At 36.3% G+C, this 27,460-nt stretch overlaps 1 protein-coding gene across 6 annotated transcripts in view; it reads left to right on the forward strand.

Moving 5' to 3' along the window:
* The window catches only part of Herc1 (HECT and RLD domain containing E3 ubiquitin protein ligase family member 1), a 172,797-nt gene that overhangs the window by 50,388 nt on the left and 94,949 nt on the right, over positions 1-27,460 (forward strand). For all 6 annotated transcript variants that reach the window (XM_057767484.1, XM_057767483.1, XM_057767487.1 and 3 more), the window contains exons 11-25: positions 81-215; positions 471-636; positions 994-1,119; positions 2,055-2,276; positions 2,565-2,717; positions 2,841-2,973; positions 4,725-4,916; positions 7,562-7,783; positions 13,403-13,576; positions 18,020-18,134; positions 18,224-18,344; positions 20,509-20,680; positions 23,374-23,686; positions 24,122-24,242; positions 26,430-26,481. In XM_057767484.1, coding sequence (XP_057623467.1) covers positions 81-215; positions 471-636; positions 994-1,119; positions 2,055-2,276; positions 2,565-2,717; positions 2,841-2,973; positions 4,725-4,916; positions 7,562-7,783; positions 13,403-13,576; positions 18,020-18,134; positions 18,224-18,344; positions 20,509-20,680; positions 23,374-23,686; positions 24,122-24,242; positions 26,430-26,481 — 2,417 coding nt within the window. The remainder of the gene's footprint in view (positions 1-80; positions 216-470; positions 637-993; positions 1,120-2,054; positions 2,277-2,564; positions 2,718-2,840; positions 2,974-4,724; positions 4,917-7,561; positions 7,784-13,402; positions 13,577-18,019; positions 18,135-18,223; positions 18,345-20,508; positions 20,681-23,373; positions 23,687-24,121; positions 24,243-26,429; positions 26,482-27,460) is intronic.

The following is a 27,460-nucleotide window of genomic DNA, read 5'->3' on the forward strand; positions in this document are numbered from 1 at the left end:
ATGTCTTGTTTTTTGTTTTTGATCATGTATAGAAGTTTGATTATAAGGCTGTTGGACCATTTTCTGATGTTTTCTTCTAGACAAGTTGTTGCATGGCACCGGCCTTATTGCGTAGATCTTGAGGAGAGTACCTTCTCACATCTTCGATCCTTTCTTGAGAGATACTGTGATAAAATAAACAGTGAGATTCCTCCACTGCCTTTCCCTTCATCAAGGTATGTTGTAAATATGTGTATTAATTACTCTTTTAAAATTTTGACTTAATCCTTTCTTGTTGAGATTTTATCAGTCTTTATAAGCTAGAGAAGAGCTAAGCTTTTATTAGTAACTTCTTAGTTTCATAACTGATGTTTTAAAAATTATCATTGGTCATCACTTCACAAAAAATGTTACTCAAATTGGATATTGCATTTACTTTTGTGCTTCAGAAATTCACAACAGCTTGTTTTGTTTTGTTTGTTTTGTTTCAGGGAACACCATAATTTTCTTAAGCTGTGCTTGAAGTTGCTTTCAAATCACCTAGCTCTGGCTCTTGCAGGAGGGGTAGCTACCAGTATTCTTGGGAGACAAGCAGGTCCACTTCGAAATTTACTCTTCAGGCTGATGGACTCAACTGTCCCAGATGAAATCCAAGAGGTAAGAGAAGAGAGTCATGGGATATTCAGCTATATTAGCTATCTTCAATCGTGTTTCCCTGTGTAGCCCTGGCTGTCCTGGAACTCACTTTGTAGACCAAGCTAGTCTTGAACTCACAGAGAATTGCCTCCCTCGGCCTCCTTCTGGATTAAAGGCCTGTGCAGCCATGCCTAGAAGATGTTCTTAAACCCTCTCAACTAAAGAAAGACATTTTCATTTTTCGCATGATACTTTTAGACTTGTAGAATCCCAACAGTTAGTACATTCACTTTTCATATTTTGCTATTAAAAAGAGAAGATCTGGGCTAATCAACGCACTTTTTTTTCTTTCTTTTTTGTTTTGTTTTTGATTATTAGGTGGTAATTGAAACACTGTCAGTGGGAGCAACCATGTTGTTACCTCCATTACGAGAACGGATGGAATTACTTCATTCTCTTTTACCCCAAGGACCTGATAGATGGGAAAGCTTATCCAAAGGACAGGTAAGCCTTTGCATGTAGACAAACCAGTCACATCAGAAGAAATTGGACTAAAAGGAAAAAATAAAGCAAATCAACTGCTATATGTGTCAAAGTGTAGTGCTTGATAGTTCTGGTGCATTCTGATTATTTGATGTTGTATGTTGGAAGAATTGTGGATGTCTAGTGACCTGAAATTATGCATATGATGATTTACTAATTACTTGGGGTCAGTTCTTAGAGTTATGATTCATTTTTCTAGTGTTGATTATGGTGTCAAACCAGATACTCTTGGTTTATTGTAAGTGCTAAGTTGAAATTAATCTTGTGTTATTGCTGTTAGTCCCATGCTTAGAGTTGCTTATCTGAAAAGGAAAAGGTTATCACTAGCAAAAAGCATTTGAAGCACGAGTATGCTTATTTTTAATTTTTATTATTTTAAGTGCATGGAAATAAATACTTTGCTGAGCTAAGTAGAAAAGTCAGTTGTAGAGCTATAGATTTGAGGGGAATCATGGTACATATTGGTGTATAATGTCCACAGATGTTTTCCAGTAAATATTTTGCATTAGTTTAGATTATAAGTGATTTTTTTCTAAACATTAGAATAAGCAGTTGTCATCAGTAATTTTGTTGAATAGCATGAGTATAATTTATCTCTTGGTATTTCTTATTTCTGTGTACTTATAGTGCTTAAATTATATATACATTATTCTATTTTAGCTTGGAATTTTAGGTATTTATCATAAAATATGAGATTAGAAACCTGTTAGTTACATTATCTGAAATGATATTAGTTGAATAGTTTTTCCTTTAATTATGTACTTCTTGAAGGTTGTTTATCAAGCTAGTAAATGGGTTAGTTAGCATTGTTAGTATAGTTTTTTCCTTATATCCTTTTTTACTCTCTTTTAATACATGTTTTGCTAATTACACGTTTCTTTTTCATTGTTGTTTAGAGAATGCAACTGGATATAATCCTGACAAGTTTGCAAGATCATACCCATGTTGCCTCCCTTCTTGGCTATAGCTCACCTTCTGATGCTGCTGACCTTTCGACTGTGTGCATGGGTTATGGAAACCTGTCAGATCAGCCTTATGGTCCTCAGACCTGCCATCCAGATACTCATTTGGCTGAAATTTTAATGAAGACCCTCTTAAGAAATTTAGGGTTTTACACGGTACCTTGCTTTTTCACTGTATTAAGAAAAGAGTAAAGGTGTAATGATCTTTTTAGGTAAAAGTTTTAACATTTAAGCAATGTAAATAAAATTTTAGGTTCACTTCTCCAAAGAGAGAAACCTGTTATATCTGAAATATTGTGATGGCAATGTAACATGTAACTTAAAATTACAAGAAGATTTACGTTAGAATTTTATCAAGTGTTTCTCATGTAATAAAGAATAAACAAATAAAAATCATTTTCTAAAGCATATTTGAAATATGATCTACACTATATGTCATTTTAGGATCAAGCATTTGGAGAGCTGGAAAAGAACAGTGATAAATATCTTCTTGGAACGTCACCATCAGAAAACAGTCAGCCTGCTCATCTCCATGAACTGTTGTGTTCACTACAGAAACAACTGCTGGCTTTTTGTCACATTAATAACATTACTGAGGTGTGCAGTTCTCTCCTTTTCGTGGGATTCTATTAGGAACCTACAGCTCAGATAACGGGATGTCGTAAATATTTTTGTACATTGGATCTTTTAGAGTGGTAATTTAGGATTTTTTCTTCTTAGAACTCAAGCAGTGTGGCATTGCTTCATAAACACCTTCAGCTTTTGCTGCCTCATGCTACAGATATTTATTCACGTTCTGCAGATTTACTTAAAGAGAGTCCTTGGAATGGCAGTGTTGGAGAGAAATTAAGAGGTGAGTTTGGTGTTGAATTTCACATTTAACCAGTGGGTATGAGGCAAGAGTCTTTGAACTTTTCCAAAACCTCAAGAATGCTTGACACCTCTGAGTGAAAGAGAAATGATCCTGTTTCCTTTGTATTGGTTTTGTTTCCATTCATCGTGGTGTAGGGGTGCTGTAACACTGATCTTAAAGGATTCTAACTCTCAGCAGCAGATCTAGTTTAAAGACATTAGATGATATAAAGTATCATGTATGATACTTTATATAAAGTATTAGATAAAGTATGATGTAAAGTATGCTTTTTATCTCCTCCATATTTTGTCAGTATTCCTCATCCCCTCCCTCCCTTCCTTCCTTCTTTTTTTTTTTTTTTTTTTTTTTTTGGTTTTTCAAGACAGGGTTTCTCTGTGGCTTTGGAGCCTGTCCTGGAACTAGCTCTTGTAGACCAGGCTGGTCTCGAACTCACAGAGATCCGCCTGCCTCTGCCTCCCAAGTGCTGGGATTAAAGGCGTGCGCCACCACCGCCCGTCCTTCCTTCTTTTTGAGACAGTGTCTAACGCTTTAGAATATGTTCTTAAATTCAAAGTGATCCTTCTGTATCAGCCTTCCAAATGCTGGACTCACTACCATACTCTGTCCAATTTCCTTTTTTTTTTCCTTTTTGGTTTTTTGAGACAGAGTTTCTCTGTGTACTCCTGATTGTTCTGGAACTTACTCTGTAGATCAGGCTGGCCTTGAACTTACAGAGATCTGCTTGTCTCTGTCTCTACGCACCACCAACGCCCAACTGCAATTTCCTTCTTGAAATGCTTTCTTCCATGGGCTCTCCTCTGTGTAGCACAGTCCTACTATTTCTCCTCTGTCTCTGACCAGTTTTTTTCTGGGACTTCATAAAGGATTTGCCCCCCTCTTCTTTGGCTATGCCCTTCCATGTTGGGATCCTTTAAATTTTGCTTTTAATCCTCTCCTCTTTCTGAATAGCCTCATCTGGAACAAGTGTCTTTAATCACTGTGCCTGCACCTACTGAGGACTTTCCCGAGCACCAGAGCCTTTATCTAGTTGACTACTGAATATTTTCTTGGTTGTTGATCTCTGAAGTATCCTAAGAAAAGAAAGAAATTAGCTGAGAACCCAAGACTGTTATTCATTAGTCATAGTGGTTTGGCTGTTTTGTATGCAGTGTAAATTTATTGTTCACGCAGACTGGATTTACTTGTGACTGTTCCTCTTGGCCCTGAGTACAGGGAAATATTAGAGTAAATTTGAAAAGTAATGCCCATAGTGAAAAGACAGATATTTTATGATGATCTTAATTTTAAAAATTCTTTTAGATTAGAAAAATAAAAAATTTTGCTTGCTAGAATGTTGGCGTCACAGGAAAATGGGAGCTTTTGCCTGCTTTGGTCATAACTGTGTCTCTACCTTGCGTAGTACCTAGTCTGTTGTAGGTAGTCTGAATGTTTGGATAAATTTAAAAGTGAGGATAAATTAATGGTTGTGGAATTATAATGTATTTTAAGAAATCAGTTTCTGTGTTACGAGTTTGTTAGCATGCATGGTAAGTTTGCATTTCTACATAGAGTCTGTTGGTGGTATTTTCTGATAGTAAATACTACTGTGACCTATCAATGCCTATCAGGTAGGTATTGAACAACGAGTTACTCAATTAGTCTACTCTCCTTCCAAACTAAAGAAATATTTAGGTTTTTATTTTTTTAAATTTGAGGTCATTGATTTACACTGCATTTCTTGCCCTTCATAGATGTGATCTATGTGTCAGCTGCAGGCAGTATGCTCTGCCAGATTGTTAACTCCCTGCTGTTACTCCCTGTGTCAGTGGCTCGTCCTTTACTGAGTCACCTCCTCGATCTCTTGCCACCTCTTGATTGCCTTAATAGACTTCTGCCAGCAGCTGCTCTTTTAGAAGACCAAGAATTACAGTGGCCTCTTCATGGTAAGTACAGGCAGTAAAAAGTTAATAACTGCTCTTGAGAAAGATTCTTTTTCTTGCTTATCTCAAATAAAATCATGCCTAATTATGTGGGCATTTCATGTGAGCAAAAAGATGTGATTGTTTTCTAAGACTGGACAGTGCAGTACCTAAAGTTGTTTATGGGCATCATAAAAAGTATCTTTATGGTCAGTGATTCTAAAGCTTTTTGTTCTACAAAGTTTGACATGATTGAAAATAAGATGAGCCTTACAATAGATAGCAAAATGTGTCATAATTTAATCCAGCATTACTTTTTTCTTTTGAGGTATTTGAAATGGTACATTTATGATCAATGGATCACTATATTCGATTTAAGCATTTTATATCATAAATATAAAAGATTTTATTGTTACTTATCTATTTGATAGTAGCATATTTCTTATTTTGGTTGGTTATTTAGGCAACTGGTTGAATTTTAAAATGGAAATTGAGAAAATATCTTTTTAGTGCATTTGATTTTAGACAAGGTATTTTTATTCATTATTGAATTATACAATACTGGTAATTCTAGACATTTGGCAGTAGTTTGTGTTTGCACGAGTGTCAGTGTTACCTACTTTAATCTATCTTAAGGTTGTCAAAGAAACCTTACTACTAGAACCTACAGACATTTCAAGTTAGTGAATTGTTGTCTCCTTGCCCCTTAAATTGGAAAGAGTCATGGACTGGACTGAGGCATGTTAAGCTCTGGATTTTAGTCTCTACTAGTAACTTCTTGTGCAACCTTGAGAAAACCACTTGTCGGTGCCTAGAGTCTTTTTTTTTTTTTTTTTTTGATTTTTCGAGACAGGGTTTCTCCATAGCTTTTGGTTCCTGTCCTGGAACTAGCTCTTGTAGACCAGGCTGGCCTCGAACTCACAGAGATCCGCCTGTCTCTACCTCCCGAGTGCTGGGATTAAAGGCGTGCGCCACCACCGCCCGGCCCTAGTGCCTAGAGTCTTAGTTTTGCTTTTTTGTTTTTTTCTGGAAAGCTTTGGTCTTTGACAGGATAACATTGAAACCCTTCTTGCTATAGCAGTGGTCAATTCCGTTGACTACTGAATTGAAATGATCAGAGTACCAAATTCATGACCATATCGGAATAGTGATTCAGCTTAATGTGGCAGTTTCAGGTTATTCTTGCTTTCCTAAAGTTTCTTAGAACTTTCTGTTTCAGGTGAGTTGAGTGTCCTTCTGTTTGGATAACATAACTGATTATTTTTTAAAAGTTTCCCCTTTTTATGCTGTTCTTGCCTCATTTGCAAAACTAATAGTATGAATTTTGATTTTTCACTTTCCCCCTCTGATTTTTGAAGTAATTTTGTTTTATTTTGTTTTGATTTTTTTTGAGACAGGATTTCTCTGTGTTCCTGTCCTAGCTGTCCTGGCACTTGCTCTGTAGACCAGGTTGGCCTTGGACTCACAGAAATCCACCTGCTTCTGCCTCCTGCGTGCTGGGATTAAAGGCATTTGCCACTACTGCCCGGCCCTGAAGTAATTTTTGAAGGGTAAAAATTTTCTTTTTTTTAAAGTGCTAGAGGAATTTATCTATAAAATTATGTACCTTTGTGGTTTATAGGTTTTTTTTTTGTTGTTGTTGTTGTATATGTGCATAGATTGTGGGAATTTTGGGTTTTTTTTCCTAATCCATTTTAGAATTTTTTCCCCAGAAAATGTTATTTTGTTGACTTTCAATTTTTGGGGGTATAAAATTGATTGTGTTCATTTATGGGTTGAAAAACTTTTTTATATCTACATTGCTACACATCCTTTTTTCTATTTTTAAAATTTATGGAGTCTGTCTTTCCTTATTAATATTTATCAGAGGATTGTCAATTAAATCTTTTCAGATACCTACCTTTTGGTATTTTTTTCCCCTCTTGGATTTCTGTTATCTTTGTGGTTATTGTGTGTGTGTGTGTGAGAGAGAGAGAGAGAGAGAGACAGAGAGACAGAGAGAGAGCGAGAGAGAGAGAGAGCACATATGAAGAACTTTTAGAAACAAGCATACACTAAGAAAGCCTGGGTCTGGGTCTTTGTATAAGACAATTCTGAGTTCAAGCCAGATGAGTTATTAAACAATAATGTCACTTTAATAGATGAATTCTTGTTTCGTTTTGGAGAAAAAGACCCAAAGACTGCCTAAGATGGTAAAATTTGATCTAGATGGTGTAATAGAATCCATTGAGATAAGTTTGCATGTGCTGATTTAGTATTTATCTTAAAATTAATAACTTTATAAATGAAAAATTATTTAATGGATTAACATCTGTGAGTAAAATTTAAATTAGTCTAATATACCAGGTAATTCGTATTTAGAAAATGCCACGTGTTTTTCTTAAAAATTTATTTTCTTCAATATCTTATTATAGTATAATAGGTTAAAGTCCAAAAGAAAACTTTTAAAATTTAAAAGTAACAGATAGCCGGGCGATGGTGGCGCACGCCTTTAATCCCAGCACTCGGGAGGCAGAGGCAGGCGGATCTCTGTGAGTTCGAGACCAGCCTGGTCTACAGAGCTAGTTCCAGGACAGGCTCCAAAGCCACAGAGAAACCCTGTCTCGAAAAACCAAAAAAAAAAAAAAAAGTAACAGATAAAGACACAATTGTACTGATTTTCTCTTCAGGAGGACCAGAAGTAATTGACCCTGCTGGTGTGCCATTACCTCAGCCAGCTCAGTCATGGGTGTGGCTTGTGGATCTGGAAAGAACAATTGCTCTCCTCATTGGGCGATGTCTTGGTGGCATGCTTCAGGGCTCCCCTATATCTCCAGAGGAACAGGATACTGCGTATTGGATGAAAACACCTCTTTTCAGTGACGGTGTGGAAATGGACACCCCTCAGTTGGGTAATACTCTTCTCTGAAACATGTACTTCTTTGCCTCCTTTGAGATCTCTTTCTTGAGTTTTGAATACAGAACTCAGGCATTTTCCACATTAGTAATAAAGAGGAGCTAAACTTGTAATGGACAGTTCTCAGAAAAAGTTAAATTCTGCAGCATGGTATAGGGCAGTGGTTCTTAACCTGTGAATTGTGACCCTATTGGGGGTTGAATGATCTTATTACAGGATCTCCTAAGACCATCAGAAAACACAGATATTTACATTATGATTCATAACAGTAGCAAATTTATGGCTATGAAGAAGCAACAAAAGTAATTTTATGATTGGGGGTTACTACACCATGAGGAACCACTGATACAGGGAAATGTGGGTCTAGAGCAGAGGTCACTGGCATAGGGAAATGTAGGTCTAGGGCAGAGATCACTGGTGCAGGGAAATGTGGGTCTAGAACAGTGGTTCTCAGTCTCTCTAATGCTTCAGCCTTTAATTACAGTTCCTCATGTTACGAATTGTAATGTAAAAATCAACATGTGACCCTTAGGGGTCGCTACCCACAAGTTGAGAACCACTGATCTAGAGCCAACTGTGATGGGTCACCCTTGTAATTCCAGCCCCTGAGAGGCTGGGTCAGGGTAATGCTGCATGGTCTAATCCAAGCCACATGGTAAATTCCACATCTGGTTGAGCTACAATCGGAGCTCCATATATCAAAAAAAAAGCCAAAGATACATGTTTCCCATTCTGTTGTACTCTTCACTCATTTTGATCAAGTTATGGAAACTTGATTCTGTTCTGAAGCTTGGGGTTACAAAACTACTTCCCCAAATGGAATGCATAGGTAGATTACCTATCAGGATAGAGCAGTGTCTCGTTTTCAGACACTATCTTAGTTAGGATTACTATGGGTGTGATGAAACACCATGACCAAAAACAGGTTGGAGAGGAAAGGGTTTATTTGTCTTATACTTCTACATCACTGTTCACCATCAGAGAACAGGAACTCAAAATGGGCAGGAACTTGGAGGCAGGGATATATTGCTTACTGGCTCTCTTAGTCTGCTTTATTACAGAAACCAGGACCACTAGCCCAAGGGTCAATCGACCCACAATAGACTTGGCCCTCCCATATCAATCACTAATTAAGAAAATACCCTACATGTTTGCCTGTAGCCCAGTCATATGATGACATTTTTCTCAGTTGAGGTTTCCTCTTCTCAGATGACTGTAGCTTGTATCAAGTTGATATAAAACTAGCCAGCACAGCCAATTAGCCTTAGTTGTAAATGACAGGTTTTATTCCTTCCTTTGTAGTGTCTTTGGAAAATCACTTTCTTTCATTATCTCTCATTTCTCTAGTTTGTTTGCTCTTAGATAAAACACAAGGATTTATTCAGTGTTCCAATATATGACCTAATAGCTTTATATAGGACTAGTATTTCAATCTCTCTGGGTCTCTCATTTTGATTCTATGAAATATTGAATAGGATTAGCTAGCCCATATTAAACCTTTTTTTTTAAATTTTTACATTTCCAGTAAGAAAAAGAGACTCAGATATAAGGTAAAGTCATAACCAGAGATTTCTCTCATGCCCACCAGTTCCTAAATAACCATTCTGAGGCTTAATTATTAGTTACAAACTGTAATTAATAGCTCAGACATATTATTAACTAGCTGCTACAACTGAGATTAACCCATTTTTGTTATTCTATATTTTACCATGAGGCGCATGGTTTATTACCTCACATTTTGTTTCCTCAGTGGCTGCTGGTATCTCTTTGTTTTTGTCTTCTTTCTTCCTATATTCAGTTTGACTTTTCTGCCTATCTATATTCTGCCTGCCATAGGTCAAAGTAGCTTCTTTATTAACCAGTGGTAGTAAAACATTTACATCATAAAGAGGGCATCCCACCTCATCTCCCCTTTTCTGTTTAATTAAAAAGGAAGGTTTTCAACTTTAACGTAGTAAAATTACATATAACAAAACAGTTATCAAGCAAGAATTATAGTTACAAATATTTTGTCTATTTATATTTGACAAAATTAATGAAAATACTCTGTCATCTATTTTATCTTTGTGAGTCTAAAATTTTATACCTAATTTATCTTTTATCATAACTAAGGAAAACTATAATTATAACTATCTAGTCTTCACCTTCATCATAGACCCCAGAAGGATATAATATTACCTATGTAAACAGGAAGTACATTGCAAGCAACTTTCAAAACTCTAGAAATGACAGAGACATCTAACTCCCTGGACAGTCACCCAAAGTTCTTCTGTAATATTTGGACATCTATCTTTAGACTACAAGCCTAGAGTATCTGACAGATTTATTTTAATGAAGCAGGAAATTTGAAGGACTGTCCCACCTACTTTTGTGAAATTCATCTGTGTCCTGCAGAATGTCTGACAGACTCTTAGATGAAGCAGGAACCTTGAAGGACTGTCTCACCTTGTTTTGGCAAGTTCAGCAATCATTTTTCCATGGGTCCTGCATGTCCAGTTTATACAGCAAGCAGTCTAGGCAAGAGCATCTTCTTACCCAATTGCCTAGCCATGGCCTTATTGGAAGCAAACTCATAGGGAGCTTCTTCAATGCCTATCGACTTCTTAAAGTAATTGGTGTTGCTAGGAGTAGATTTCTCTAACTATCCAGAAATATTCAAGGTTTTCCTTTTTTTTTTTTTTTTTTTTTTTTTTTTTGAGAGGGCTTCTCTCTGTAACCGTCCTGGCTGTCCTGGAACTCACTCTGTTTTTAAAACATTTTAAATGCCATATTCTGTAGGTCTTTGAAGTGTTTGAAGATTACCTATCTGAAATATATCTCCGTATTGCCTTGAAAATCAACTAACGTGACTATAAGTTTGACAATTATAAATGACTATTAATTTATATTTCTTAACTATATATTACATTTTAAAATGAGTTGTTTAAACATAACACCTTAAACAAGAGTAGAAATTATATATAATATTGTAAAATTGACCTTAAATTTGTATCAGTAAACCAAAATACATACCAATGTAAAGTATTTTGAGATTAATAGTCATATTTTGGATTAAAATTCATTTCTATGTCATATCCCCCTTTTTTCTTTAGAAAAGGATTGACTATGACCATTAACCATTTATAGCCAACCCCCTATAAATGAAAACAAACATTTATAAACAGTATTTTGGAAATTTGGGTGTAGTTTTTTTTTTTTAACACTACTACTAACTGATTGGGGATCCTGAGAAAATTTAGAGTTTTAGTTAAATCTTTGCTATAGAGCCTGTGAGGCTGTTTCGGCTCAGCTGGTTGTTTTGAAGCTGTTTTGGATGCTGGATCACCTGGGCCATTACTCTCATCAGAGACCTCTTAGGAGGTCTTACTTGATCAAACCATGTTAGCCTGGAAGGAATCCATAGCTTCTTATCTTCTGTGGGAAAAAAAGCAAAACCTCTTTTCCAAAACAAAACATAACCTTAGACCCAAATTTTGAAGTCGTAATCTAGACTCTCTATATACTATTATGATGTATACTATTGTGTTTTCTTTGAATTTTTTGACTGTTAATCAGCTAACTGCAGAGAGACATTTGATTGTGAGAGCTGCTAAGCTAAACCAACATAAAGACTTCAAAATGGGTCTAGAATCCACCCCTCTATTTTTTTCTTAAAGCTTTTTTAGGCTTTATATGGATGCTTGTGCACCAAACTGGCTTCATTTGTAACTGGAGGCTTTCTCTCCTGCCCGTTCCTGAATCACCAATCTGAAGCTTAATAATAATTACAAATTGTTTGGCCTATTAGCTGAGGCTTATTATTAACTACCTCCTATAACCCAACCCTTTTCTATTATTTTATATTTTATTATGAGGCCCATGGTTTGTTACCTCACATCTTATTTCCCAGCAGCTGCTAGCATCTCTCTGTTTGCACCTTCTCTCTCCCTTTATCTCTGGATTTTCTGCCTAGCTATATTCTGCCCTGCCATGGGTCAAAGCTGCTTCTTTATTAACCAATGGTAATAAAACATTCGCAACATACAGAGTGGCATCCCACATCATAAAGTCATAGAGAGAGGAAGAGAGGCAGTAGGATGGAGGGAGCCCACAAGGTAGAGAAGGGGATAGGCTAGACAGGGAGAAAGGGGGGGGGGGTGCAAAGAAAAGAAACCAAGGCTGGAAAAGAAAAAAAGATTTGCTTTGGGCATGGAAGTGTGGTGAGTAGGAGTAAAGAAAGTAGTTTCCTTTTCAAATACATGTACCGATCATTTTACTTCTGAACGAGAAAGTGATTTTGACTCTAGATCCTGAAATCTAGACTGATAAAGATGAAGTAAAGGAAGTTAAATTGCAGGGTTCTTAGGAAATATTTAGCAGAATAAGGTTCCAGTGATCTTAGCACTAATACCTGATGCAGTCCTCAATAATCTCCTGAGTAAAGAAAGTGTCTGTTGTTCCATACATACCTTTTAATGAGACTTAAGTATGAAGAAACTTCAGTTTTAATATTAATTTTTAGATTTTAAGAACTAAAATTATGGAATTTATATCAAGAAAAGGTATTTGCTTATGTAAAATATTGTAAATATGTAATATGTTATGGATTAAATTGACTTTTGGTTCTTGTTAAAACCCTGACTGTAATATTTAACATTGATTAAAAAAAAGAGTGAAGTGAGCCAGCTGTGGGTGTGTACATTCTTGAAATTACTGTACTTGTGAGACAAAGGTAAAAGGATCTTGATTCCAGAGCCAGCCCAGACAGCATAGCAACACCTTTGCTTCCCAAACAATAACAGTAATTCTTAGTGCTAAAGCTCCTACTGAAGAATTGGGAATTACCTACTTGAATGAGATTATTGATTGGAATATTGTTCATGGTATCTCTGATTCTTTTGAATCACTCTTAGCTGATTGCTTTCCTTTAAGTCTCTTAAAAAAGAAAATGTTCTATCCTCTTTCCCTGTGGTCACACTTTTCTCATAGAGGATGCTGTGTATTTTTGGATACTGTTGTCTTCAAGGTTGCATTTCATGTGTAGGATATTTTGCATTCCTGGCCTCTCTTTGTCGAATGTCTACTTTTTTCTAAAGGGAGATAGAAAGGTGAGACTTGACTCTGTCTGAAATAATTAAAGGGCTGCACTTTAGTAGAACCTACTTTGAATTAGCTCCGAGTGCACAATTTCATGTCGGTTGAGTAAATAAATAAGATTTTATTCGCAGTTACAAAGTTTATGAAGTTTATATTTGGGAACTTAGCCAGATGGTGGGAGCAGCAACTTGCGCCAACTAGCACCTGGGAGGCAGAGGCAGGCGAATCTCTTGGATTTGAGGCCAGCCTGGTCTACAGAGTGAGTTCCAAGACAGCCACCTCTACACTAAGAATCCCTGTCTCAAAACTCCCCTCTCCCAGATAAAAAGGAACTTGAGAACTGATGGCTCAGGGTGTAGAGCGTTTGCTGCCAGGACTGACAACCTGAGTTGATCACCAGGACCTACATGGTGGAAGGAGAGAAATGACTTTTGCAAGTTGTTCTACCTTTACATACACTGTGGCATAGAGAGAGGGGGAGGGAGGGAGAAAGAGAAGTGAATAGATGGAATTACTAAAATTAAACTTTTTTTAATAGATAAATGTATGAGCTGCCTATTAGAAGTAGCCCTTTCAGGAAATGAAGAACAGAAGCCTTTTGATTACAAATTGCGGCCTGAAATTGCTGTCTATGTAGACTTGGCATTGGGTTGTTCTAAAGAGCCTGCCAGAAGCCTTTGGATCAGCATGCAGGATTATGCTGTTAGTAAAGGTAAGATATAGAGAAGGAAGTGAGTAATGTATAGCTAATTCTCAGTGCTAACTAGTTCATGAGTAAATAAACTTTAAAGTTTTGGTTTTTCTCTTTGTTGGAAAATAAGCCACATTCTTTGTTGTATCCACATATATCCCATTTAAAGAAACTTGATGGTATTAAAGTTGGGCTCTGTGTCATAAATCACTTTGTAAAAGTATTCTATGAAACATTAAATCAGAGGATATCTATTTAGATGCCTAGGCCATAGGCTTACTGAATATAACAATTTTTGCCTATTCAGAGTACTAATAATACCCATTTGATATATAATATAGTATTAAGGGTAATAGTTAAGTAGTATACAAATGCATGGTGAAATTTCCTTTCCTAATATGCTTTAAATTAGTCTAATCAGTAGAGTTAATTTTATGTGTAAATTTAAAAAATATCCTTCATTTATTCTTAGCTCCCATGTTTAATAATGACCCATTTTAAAGCGGTGCATGCCTGTAATTCCTGCATTCTGGACATGAAACAGGAGGCTTAGTTTAAGGTCAGCCACAACTATGTAGTGAATTTGAGGCTAATCTTGGTTACATGAAACCCTGTTTCAAGATAAGAATCCCAGTAGAACACAATTACCCATGTGGTTGAGTCACATATGTAGTCTCTGTTCTTTCCATGTTGTTTTTTTCTTATCCTATCTTTAATTTTCTTCTGTATCTCGTAATTCTGAGGTTTAAAAAATGGTAAAAGAAAACAGATACTAACATTTTGTTGGCTTTTATCTTTTTTTTTTTTTTTTTTTTTTTTTTTTGGTTTTTCGAGTCAGGGTTTCTCTGTGGTTTTGGAGCCTGTCCTGGAACTAGCTCTTGTAGACCAGGCTGGTCTCAAACTCACAGAGATCCGCCTGCCTCTGCCTCCCGAGTGCTGGGATTAAAGGCGTGCGCCACCACCGCCCGGCCGGCTTTTATCTTTTATAAATAAAATGAAATGAGGTAAATATTATGTACATCTCTCTCTTTTTTTAAAGACAGAGTCTTAAACTCAAGACTGGCATTAAACTCTCAGTCCTCTTGCCTCAGCCTCCTGAGCACTGAAATTACAGGCATGTACTACCATTCCTAGCTCAGTTATTTAGATCTTCAATCACCAGTAGAAAGATAGCTTGATGACTGATGATCTGGCTCAATGGGTGTGACTTACTGGGTGCTTACACCAAGCCTGATATCCTGAGTTCAATTCCTGGGACCCACATGATAACTTCAGGTTGCCCTGTGATCTTCACACATATCACAGCACTCATACTCTGGGAGACACACATAGAGCGAGAGCGAGAGCGAGAGCGAGAGAGAGAGAGAGAGAGGAGAGAAAGAGACATTTAAAAAGAAAGAAATTGTTCTTTGGCTTTCAAACATAAAAGAGAGAGAGAGGAGAGAGAGAAAAAGAAAGAAAGAAAATGGTATAGTTGAAATTTTTTGCCTCAGCCAGGCATGGTGGTAACACCTCTACTTCCAGCTACTTGGGAGAGTGAGGCAGTGTGACTGTTTTGAGCCCATGACTTCAAGACCAGCCTGGGTAACATAATGAGACCTCTGTTTTAAAAACAAACAAATGAGGGCCAGTGAGATGGTTCTGCAGGTACGAGGGCACTTGCCACCCAACCTGACAACTTGATTTCAATACCTAAGATCCACATGATGGAAGGAAAGACCCAACTTCTACAAGTTGTTCTCTGGCCTACACACATGAATGCCATAGCATGTGCCCCCTACCCATACAGATAAATGAATGAATGAATGAATAAATAAATTAAATAAATGTAAAAACATTTTTAAAAAGCAAACAAAAAAGGAGCTACAGATCATTCTTGTTTATTTTTTTGATCACTTATTCTGTTATGTTGATTTCTATCAGAGTTGAAAAGCAAAGTAATGAAGAAAAAGTTTACTTATCTAAGATGCATTTTGACATTTGAATATTTTGTGTCATATAGTGGGGTATACGTTTCTTTTTGAAAAAATGATTATGTGTATATGTGTGAGTGTATGTAGTAAGGAGACCTCTTGTCGATTCCTGGACACTCTGCTAGCTTAGACCCAAAATAATCACACAGAAACTGTATTAATTAAATCACTGTTTGACCCATTAGCTCTAGCTTCTTATTGGTTAACTCTTATATTAATTTAACCCATTCTATTAATCTATATATCACCACGTGGCTATGGCTTACCGAGTAAAGTTCCCAACATCTGTCTCTGGCAGCTCCATGGCTTCTTTCTGACTCCACCCTTCTTTCTCCCAGCATACAGCCTAGCTTTCCCTGCCTAGTTCTGTTCTTCCCTGCCACAGGCTAAAAGCAGTTCTTTATTCATTAATCAATAAACATACAAACAGAAGGACCTCCCACACCAAGTGTAGGTGTGGTATGTCATGGCATGTGCATGGAGGTGAAAGGGTAACTTTCGGGAGTTGGTTCTTCCGTTCCTCTGTGGGTTCTGAAGGTTCTCAGGTCATTAAGCTTGTACATCAAGTAATTTTCCTATTGAACCACCTTGCTATCCCATAATCAAATTTTTATATCACATCATTTGGAATGAGAACTTTTAATACCTAGGTATACACTTAAGGTAAATACAAACCTAGCCATTTGCTATATGCTTGATACTTTAATGTGAACTTCATGCTTAATAAATAGAAGCATTCTGTGGTGCTTGATGTAAAATGAATATAACTTTAATGATGGTTCTTCATGAATTCATTACTTTTAAAAGGTAAAAGCAGGATAATCCATGGTATAATTGAAATAGCACAGAGTGCTACTGTATTTTACTCTGTAAATTGAGAGTTCCCTCCTTAAACTAGAGCCCTTTTTAATTATAAGTCATAACAGTCTTTAGATAATAAGCCTCTCTATGGAACAGGTAGCTCCTCAAGAACCTGTTCTTGATGAGTTTTGTAAGCACATATGCTGTGTAGATTGCTATTATAAGAATCTGTAGATTTTAAGGTCTTATGTAAACTTAGGCATAGTAGCATTGTTGGTTCTTTTACCTATAAAGTAGTCAAGTCTGTATTTATATTTTTAACCTAGGCTTTGAAATAAAGTGGAAAACGAAGTTGTAGCATTTTACCTTTTGGGGAAAGAGCTTTAAGAATAGTTAAGAACAAATAAAACTAAATTGAGTCTTAACATTTTTAAAGGATACTTTCTGTTTGATTTTGCAGTGGAGCAGTAAGTCATTATTTGGTAATCTGTTAGATGGACAGTAAAGTAGTCACTCTGAGAGTAAAAAGGACAGTAACCTCCACCTTCAACTTGATCTGCTGAATATTCTTTAAGAGTATATGCTGTATCTAGTATAATATACTCTATGCTCTGCCAACGTAGAATTCAAGAGTGGGAGGAAAAAAAACTCCTGGCAAAGATTTCTTTACTTAATGCTATGATTTGAGTTTTCAATCATATATATTCATTTCTGTCCAGATGTTTTAAATTACCCAGATGTACTCTCACAGGATCTACTTTTATGGTTTAAAATATGATATACATAGTTTTATATGTGTATGTGCATGAGTGAATCAGTTTTTGGGCTGCTTATTGGAAAGTGTTCAAGTCCAGACCTTTGATTCCAGCTAGTTTCTTACAAAACTTCTGTGGTCTTTCATTCTCCAACTAATAGATTAAAATTCAACTTGGCTTCAAATCTTGGCAACACTTTGAGAATTCGTGTTGACTCTGACAGCTTCTCACTGCTTGCATTGCTCCTACCCTGGTGTCAGCAACACCATTGCTTACTGCAGCAATGACTTCTGCTTCTCTTGTCTGTATAGTCAGTTCTCCATCCAAGAGGTAGAGCTTTTAAAATATAGGTCAGATTATGTCATTTCTCTGTTCAAAGCCCTCTAATGCTGCTTTCAATTTTCCTGTAATTCAGATCCAGGGGATTTGTACTGGTTTGCAAGACCAGTGTCAAATAATTCCCCATCATCTCTCTAGTGGCTTTTCCTACCACTCATGTACGTTTGCTCTTGAACCGTCAAGCTATGTTCTTAACACTGGTTACCTTAATGTTATACTGTGTCCATGAGATTTCTTCCCCTGCTTCACTTAGAGCTCAAATCAGAAAGCTGTTCAGAGAACCCTGTGTGAATAGTAATTACACAACACAGCACCCCGGTTCTTGCCTTGCTTTGTTTCTCTCGTTAGCCCTCCCTATCATATTCACTTACTGTATCATCTGTCTCCAAACCCTACACCAAAATTCAAATTTCATGAGATCAGAGTTGTGGTTTTATTCAAAACTGTGTCCACAGCACCTGAAACAGTATGTTCATTTGTCAAGTAGTTGGTGAGAAAGTTGGTAAAATTCAAGTATCGGGGAACTTATGCTGTTAATATTATGTTGGAACTGTTTTATGGGTCCTTTTAAATGTTTGTATTATTTTTATTTTCAGATTGGGACAGTGCAACTTTAAGTAATGAGTCCCTCTTGGACACTGTGTCTAGATTTGTTCTTGCAGCACTTCTCAAACACACAAACTTACTTAGTCAAGCATGTGGAGAAAGCCGGCAAGTAACTTAAAAACTATCCTCAGACAAATATTTGCTCTCATGATGTTAGAAATTAGGTAACTTTTCTATTTTGGTTCTTTATTTAGATACCAACCTGGTAAAAGCTTATCAGAAGTGTACCGTTGTGTATACAAAGTTCGAAGTCGTTTACTTGCTTGCAAGAACCTTGAACTTATTCAGACCAGGTCATCATCACGAGACAGATGGGTAAAGTTGGAAATAAATTAATTTCTATGTTTTTCTGCAAGCTTGTCAGAGATAGCCCACATTGGTTTTTATGAAAGAAAAACAATTGATTAGTACAGATGTTCAAAACATGATAGCATGTTTTCTCGTGGAAAAATGATGGGAGAATGAAAGAATTGGGGTTTGTTTACCCCATTTTTATGAAATGTAATAGCCTTGTCTACATCGATATTAATGACCAACTGGCTTGTCCATATCATAGGCAGTTTTCCTTTTTATTGATTAAGCTACATTGGAATTACCTTGTTTAACTTAGAGTGCTTGAAATTACCAGGGACATTAGCAGATGTCTCAGATTGATTAAAAATAAATCCAGGAATCATACAAGAACTTGAAAGTGCTTGGTGGTTGTGGCACACACCTTTAATCCCAGCACTTGGGAGGCAGAGGCAGGGGGTTCCCTGTGAGTTCAAGGCTATCCTGATTGATAGAATGAGTTCCAGGACAGCCAGGGCTACACAGAGAAATCCTGTCTTGAAAGAAACAAAAAATAAAACAAGGAAAAAACTGGAAAGTTTTAAAAATACTCTATAGAAAAAGGCGAAAAAAGGGACAAAATTAGATAAAAAATATCAGTCTTTCTGTAATTAGAACTGTGCACTCAGAAAGTGAAGATTGAGGCCATTGACTGAGGATGATCCAGAAATAATCCTGACAACAAATGATTTTGAAAGGGTTTGATGATTCTGGTAATGCAACCCTGTAATTATAAGAACAAGCCTGAGATCATCCTCTTCACAGTGCTTACTTTAAAGCTGGGACATATCAGATCCTTTGTTCTTCGTGATTTAGTTCTTAAGCATAAACAATAGACAAGACATCAACACGTACTGGCTTAGTATATATGGATATAAATATTAGAGAGTGACCTTAAAAGTCTATAGGAAGCATTAATTTGTCATTTTTTGAGTCTCCAACTTGAAACTCATGTATTATGAAAGTAAATATGGGATATATGGTCATCACTGCTAAGTATTCCTATTTTGTGAAATTTCTAAGTTATTAACTGGTTATGAATCACAAATAACCTTTATTATGATTCTAGTTGAAAGTTTTCATGTGTATTTTGTATTGAAATTTATGAGATGAATTATTTAGTTATGATATTTTTGACTCTCCAAGTATCTGTTATCAGGACTCTTTCTTCTGTCTAGATAACTGTTGGGTAGCATGACCACCATGAGAAACTAAGTTAACATCGTTCTTACTAGATATTGAACTTTGGGGGTTTTGTGGGGCATGGGCAAAATTAAAAGTTTAAGAAAAATGCTCTCTTAAATTTAGAATTATTGGTAAGCTAGGGTTATAGTTATATGGTAGAGTGATTGTCAAGCATGTGTAATGCTTTGGGTTTGATCCCTAGCACTGTCTCCCCCACCCCCAGACATGATTTTTACAGAGTAATAGCATAGAGAACTTGAAGGGAGCAGTAGAATCAAGTAATCACATTTTGCTAATAATGGCGCATGCCTTTAATCCCAGCACTTTGGGAGGCAGAGACAAGTGGTTCTCTGAGTAAAAGACAAGCCTGGCATTTATAGTGAGTTCCAGGACAGCCAGGGTAAATAGAGAGGCCTGTCTCAAACAAACAAACAAACAAAAAACCCAGCCAATCAATAATAAAATCCCCAAAACCAACTAACAAAAATCACCTTTTGTGCTTTTGTCATGTTGTAAGTTTTATTGCTGTTCTGTAGTTTGTATCCAAACAGCAGAATAAATGTAAATCATTTCAATGAAAATACCAGGCAAGAAAAAACATATACCTATCCGTATATATAGTTATGTGCATATAGTCTTTGGAATCTTTGAAGTTTATCAGTGTATCATTTGTAAAGATTATGTGTTATTGATATCAGCAGTATTTTCTAAGATATAAGTTAAGATTTTCTGGGCAGTGGTGGTACATGCTTTTTAATCCCAGCACTTGGGAGGCAGAGACAGGTGGATCTCTTTTAGTTTGAGACCAGCCTTGTCTACAGAGAGAGTTTCAGGACAGCCAAGGCTACACAGAGAAACCCTGTCTTGGGCAGTGGAGGGAAGAGAAGGAGGGTTGATCTTATATGAAAACTTTTTAAAGATTTGGAAAAATATGTTCAGTGTAGTTTCCTATTATTTCTTTAAGCTCTCAGACAACCAAGATTCTGCAGATATTGATCCTCAAGAGCATTCCTTTACCAGAACCATTGATGAAGAAGCTGAAATGGAAGAGCAGGCTGAGAGAGACAGGGAGGATGGGCATCCAGAGCCAGAAGATGAGGAGGAAGAACGGGAACATGAAGTGATGACAGCTGGCAGTAAGTCCATCTTTCTTACTAGCCAACATCACAGGATAGTGCCGCTCTAATGCTTTTGTTCTGGGTTGAAGGTGCCTCAAAGGAGGCAAGCATCTCAGTTTCTGTTCAGCTCAATTCCATGCATGAAATGACATCTAAAGAGACTTTAAATAAAGTTATTCAAAATAGTCCTCTTGGAGGTACCATGCTGTTCATCCAGCTGGCAGACCTCTCTATGTGGTGAGGAAATGAGCCCCTTACTATTCCAATTAGGAGGTCCAAATTGTATTCTATATGTAAAGCTTTTAAAATTACAAATTTCACTTATACTTTATTTCGGTAGGTACAAGGCATAAGAACAATGGTGGAACTATGACATGGGAATAACTTGAAGTGGGTGAATGAAAGCTTTTATACTTTATATTCCAAACCTCCAGATAAGTTTTAAAAGATATTTATATGTTATATAGTCATTTATATAAAAGAGAATTATTATATTCTTAAGCGACTTGGCTATTTTACATTAACATGCATATTTGTAGCCTACAACCTCATGGCCAGCTTTATTTTTGTTTTTAACATTGTTTGTATCTATATTCAGCTTACAAGGAGGTGGCACTAGAAATTGACTCTAGGCTCTTACATGTTAGGCAAGTACTGTACCATTGATCTGTATCCCCTACTTTCATTGTTGGTTTATTTTTATTCTGTGTACTTCTAAAAATTATTTTTATATCTCTCAAAAGAAAACTAAAAACAATTTAAACAAAAAAGAAAAGATAAGGTGGAAGAAGGGAGCTCACAGATAGGGAGTGACTAGTAGAATTTTACTAGCTAAACTGAGAGAACTTCCATAGTTAAATTTAAAAATTAATTCAGAAATTCCTGGAAAAGAGGTTAGAGAGGACAACATACTAATAAAGTCAAGCTTTCTATTACAATAAAAGAAAGCATAATAGTCATTTGGGGAGTGGTAATGTATAAACTAGCTATAACCTATGAACACCTACGATGTGCTAGGCACTGGGCCAGGGATTTGAAATAGAGTAATTTATAAATTTTCATAATAGAGAAATTATACAAACTTAGGAAGGTAGAGAGAGGCTTTTTATTATACATAAGCTGAAATTTGTCTATTTTCCTCATAACCTGCCCTTTTACTTCATACAGAAGTAATGAACATTTCAGAAATGAGCAAATTTCTTTTTTTTCTTTTTTCTTTTTTTTTTTTTAAATTTAACCTAGAGTAGCCGTTCTCAACCTGTGGGTCACAATCCCTTTAGGGGTGGATGGGTAGAACAACCCTTTCACAGGGCCTACATATCAGATATTTATATTATAATTCATGACTGTAACAAAATGGCAGTTATGAAGTAGCAACAAAAATAATTTTATGGTTGGGGGTCACCACAACATGAGGAACCACTTGAAGGGTTGCAGCATTCAGAAGGTGGAGAACCGTTGGCCTAGAGCTTTATATTGGTCTTCAGAACCAGTCGGAGTACTTGTTACTTTGATGGACTCTGTTCCTAAGCTTTATATTGGTCTTTAGAACCAGTCAGAGTATTTGTTACATTGATGAACTCTATTCCTAGAACTTTTGACTCGAAAATTTGCATGGGCCTAATACTTGCATTTTTAACAGTTGCACAAATACTATAACTGCTACTCTGGGCCCACACTTTGAAAATTGTACCAACTCACTAGTAAGATTTGAAATCTTGGAGGGGGGACTCACTTTGCCATTTTTTGGTTCTTTTTTTTTTTTTTTTTTTTTTTTTGGTTTTTCGAGACAGGGTTTCTCTGTGGTTTTTGGAGTCTGTCCTGGAACTAGCTCTTGTAGACCAGGCTGGTCTCGAACTCACAGAGATCCGCCTGCCTCTGCCTCCCGAGTGCTGGGATTAAAGGCGTGCGCCACCACCGCCCGGCCATTTTTTGGTTCTTAATGTAACCTTTTTGACTGGATCTAAGAATCACATTAATATAAGAGCTGATTAACAAATGCATATAATTTTTATTAGTTTCGTGTGTACATAGGAATCCTCATAAGAAAGTGAATTCCAAAAGGAATGATTAAAGATTGATGCTTTTATGTTTTGTTGATAAATAACAATTACTTTAAGAAATGGACAAACAAGTGAATACCTAGAGTAGGGGAAACTTTCCAAGGATGTTATAAAGAAATATGGGAGGCAGGGGGAGGTGTGGAAGCTGAGGTTGGAGAGTTTGCTTAGTCTGATTTGGCAGTCTGGTTGCCAGTCTTTGGTGATTGATGCTATTTTCTGCTCTTGATCTATGAAGATATCTCCTCCCAAAAGAGTCTACTAGACTTGCTTCATGGAGGAAAAGACAGGCCAAGTATCTCTTTCCAAAGTCCCTGGTCTCATGTGATTACACCTAAACAGTCAGTATACCAGTTTGATGTGTGTTAAGATGTCACAACCCTAACTCTTTCAGGTGGAACCAGCCAAATCCAAATTCTAAAGTATAGGCATATTTCCTATTGAAATTTTTATAAGTATGACATTTTGATATAACTTTGTTACTATACTGTATTTATTGTCTAAAAACTAATTTTTCCCTGTTTCAGTAAGTTTTCATTCAAAATTTTTGACTATTTTCATTATTATTATTATTATTATTATTATTATTATTATTTTTGCTCTTCTCTCCCCATGTGTTTTAAGACCTTGTTTTTGTGTTGCATGTTACAGAAATCTTTCAGTGTTTCCTCTCAGCCCGAGAAGTAGCTCGTAGCCGAGACCGAGATAGAATGAGCAGTGGGGCAGGATCTGGGGCCCGAGCTGATGACCCACCTCCACAGTCTCAGCAAGAGCGAAGGGTCAGCACAGACCTTCCTGAGGGGCAGGATGTGTACACTGCCGCCTGCAACTCCGTGATTCATCGCTGTGCACTTCTGATTTTGGGAGTAAGTCCTGTGATTGATGAGCTTCAGAAACGAAGGGAAGAAGGACAGTTGCAGCAGCCTTCTGTGAGTGCCTCTGAAGGCAGTGGACTTATGACCAGGTGGGCCTACTGGAAACTGAAAATGCTGTTCTTTTCCCTTAGGTATTTCTTGCAATGAGTTTCTGTTCTGAAATATCAAAAACAGAGAAAGAAATACAAGTTGACTATGGTGAATTTAAAATAATATAAACAGTAGTGCTAGTTTAGCCTGCAATCTGAATTTCTGGTTCCATAAGGTGTAAGTTTTCTGTACATATAAACCACCACAGTTAACAAATATCCAAAAATTACTTGCATTTCTCTGTAATTTAATTAAGTGGTATAAAAATACTTGATGTAATTCTGAAAGGTTTTATGTTTTACGTAAGCCAGTCTTTCTGTGGGCAGATGTAATGACACCTCACTGTACATTATCTCTGTGCTGTTAATTCCATTCAGTTTTATTTTCACTAACAGTCCTCAATCAAAACCTTTTTCTTGGTGCATGCGAGACAGGAGTGAAAGTCTCACTGCTGAGAGCCGACTAGTTCACGCAAGTCCAAGTTACAGACTGATCAAATCCAGGAGTGAATCTGATTTGTCTCAGCCTGAATCAGATGAAGAGGGTTATGCACTGGTAGGTATATCTAAAGAAGGAGGTTTGCTTTCAAGCTATAGATATATAAGGTTTTGGTTAAAGTAATTTATATCTGTTTTAGGCATATACATACTCGAAAGTTTTGTAATAGAAATAATATAGCTATATTACATAAATATTTACCACCTGTCTGCTTATTATTTTGATCTTCAGCTCTGTCTTCTTCCTAAGGTGCTGATTCATAGACTTGGCTCTTGCATAGTTCACTCGATGAGTTAGTCTGCCCCAGTCTTAGCCTATGCAATAGTGGATTCATCTTCTTCCTAATCTTCTTCTCCTGTACTCTATCTTAGTAGGTGGTAGCCCATTATTCTTATATTTGATGTCCCGCAGTGCCTCTGGATTGTTAGTGAATGAAATATAAATTTTTTTCAAATAAATCAAGTTAACTAGTTCAATGATAAATCTTTGTTTGAGCCTTCTTTTGTACAATAAATTTTATAGTGAATTATCTACTCTGTCTTAGAAAACAAAGTATACCAAACCCTATTTGATTGACATTCATTGAATCATTTGAATCCAGACTACAATTCTCATCAACATTTTTATTATAATCTTTTTTTTTTTTTTTTTTTTTTTTTTTTTGTGGGGAAGGGGATGGTTTTTGAGGCAGGGTTTCTCTGTAACTTTAGAGCCTGTCCTGGAACTCAGGCTGTAGACCAAGCTGGCCTTGAACTCTCAGAGATCTACCTGTCTCTGCCTCCCAAGTGCTGGTATTAAAGGCGTGCATCACCATGACCCAGCTGTATTATTTTCTTATAAGCAATTACCTAGCTACTTCAGAACTAAAAGGATTTAGCATTTAAGAAGCAAATACTTGCTGGCGTTGGTGGCAGCACAAATCTCTGAATTCAAAACCATCCTGGTCTACAGAGTGAGTTCCAGGATGGCCAGGGCAACACAGAGAAACCCTGTTTCCGAGGGGGAAAAACAAGACTAGGCAGTAAGACAAAGCCCTGAGTAAGATTTATGCATCACTAGGAATATTCTGAGTGGTGGGGGCCAACAAACAGGAAGAAGTCTTGTGCAATTCAAAGTGTCTAAAAGAGTAAGACAATTCAGACATAGCTATTTCTAGGTTTGAGACAAGATTAATTTCTTCTTTGAGCAAAGGTACATGCATGGAAACATTTCATAGCATAGCAATGACTTTATGAGCCTGGTTGGATGAGTTTGGTTTATCCAGTATGGAATGGCCTGAGACTGAATCACTTTCTGTTAATGTATATGTATAGACATATAAGACAAAATGTTTACCTACACATAGGTGCATTTGTGTGTGTTTGTATGTTCATTAGATGAAGACTTTCTACAGTATTTACCAAATGATTCATTTCTTAGTTTCTTGCAGTCTTATTTGACACTCATTCTTTTGTTTATGTGAAACACTATCAAAGTACAGTTGAAATAGTCATAATGTTAAATCCATGAATTTAAGCAATGTACAGTTTATGTATGATTGGGTGTGCATATGGATACTTGAGTATACAGTTTATACCCTCCACCACCCTATATACATAAAGTAGACTTCTGTTTTTCCTGAAAGCATTTACTTTTCCATTAAGCTGTCTACAGTTCCATCAGTTTGAGATTTCTCTATTTTAACAGATTAAAATAAAAAAAAACTTACAAATATTTTAGAAGGCCAGTAGATGCTTAGAGCTGGGTAACTTTTTGTTAGTATACTTGTCAGATGATCTCTAAATTCCCACTCAAAGCTAGTGCAGAGTTTGAAAAGAAAGGGAAATAAAGAGAGAGGAAAGAGTAGTAATTTTCAGAAACAGGACAGTATTGCAGTGGTTTGAGGCATTTCACATATTATGTAACTAGAAGATGAAAGTAAGGATGAGAAAAAAGTAGCAGCAAAGAAAACTGCTCTTTTCTTGTGGTAATTAATACACCCGGCCGCCCGCATGGCTTAGCTTATGCTCCGAAATAATTACACGGAAGACCCACCTCCATCACTTTTTGCTTGAGTTAATGTCTGTGAAGTTATGTGTATATGCACTTCTGTAATTATTTTCAGTGCGTGTGTTGCTGCTCTGACTTGATTGGTGAAAAAAAGGGCATTGCTGTAACTATATTTTTTCATCTTAATGTTTTATTTAATGTTAAAAACTTTTCTCAGCTAAACTTTTTCTTTCCTTTTTTTTTTTTTGGTAATAGAGTGGCCGGCGAAATGTTGATTTGGATTTGGCATCATCTCATCGGAAGAGAGGTAAATCTTAAGAAAATACTAAATACCAGCTTAAATTAAGTAGCTGTTTTTCTGTCTGATACATTTAGATCTTATTGTTACTGGGATATCATTGTCAAAAGCAATTCAGAAGAATTTTTTAGAACATTAGAAGGAAGATAATTTTCTTCAGAATGCACGCACATTTAAAATCTGGGAATCCATACAAATTAATAATTAGTTCTGTATGATTTTTCATGTGTTTTGTTAAAAAGAAGCATTTTTTAAAAATTTTATAGAATTCTAGAGACATTGTCTGTTTTTATTGGGATGTTATATGCACAGTGCTCTGGCTCTCTAATGGACTTGCCCGATACGCACATACATACGCATCTTCAAGTAGAAAGTTTCTAGGTTGCTTTCCCCTTTTGTTCTTTTATTATATGGCATGTAATAAACATTATATGACACACAATAATCATTATGTGGCATGTAATAAACATTTTATTATGTGGCATGTAATGAGGAGCAACTTCATAGTATTTCCAGGAGTCTTTTCTGAGTAGCTCTACCTTAAGGAGTGTCTATTAACACTTATGAAAGTGGGCGTTGGTTAACGCATATGCAAATGGAGGAAAAGAGCAGTGGCTAAATCCAAGGGCAACTGAAAACAATCTTAAATATTAGTATTCTATTATTAACTTTACTTTCATTTAAAACCTTGTATATGATAGTTTTATAAAAATATAAAATGTTAAGAATTTTTACTAGTGACTGTTTTCTGAAAGCTTGTGAAAAATTTTTGGTTTTGTGATATTCAGTGTTCTCTTCTTCAAAATGAACCCTTTCTTGGTGCTTTAGACTTCTCCCCATATGTAAAAAAAACAAACCAAAACCAAACAAAACCACCACAGACAAAGAAAAGAAGATACGGAATTTGGGAAAGAAATACCATAGGTCATATGATTTTAAAAATATTATATATATATATATATGCTATATATATAATATATATACATAC

The sequence above is a fragment of the Chionomys nivalis genome, chromosome 4 (genome assembly GCF_950005125.1).
Source record: "Chionomys nivalis chromosome 4, mChiNiv1.1, whole genome shotgun sequence".
Taxonomy (NCBI): Eukaryota; Metazoa; Chordata; class Mammalia; order Rodentia; family Cricetidae; genus Chionomys; species Chionomys nivalis.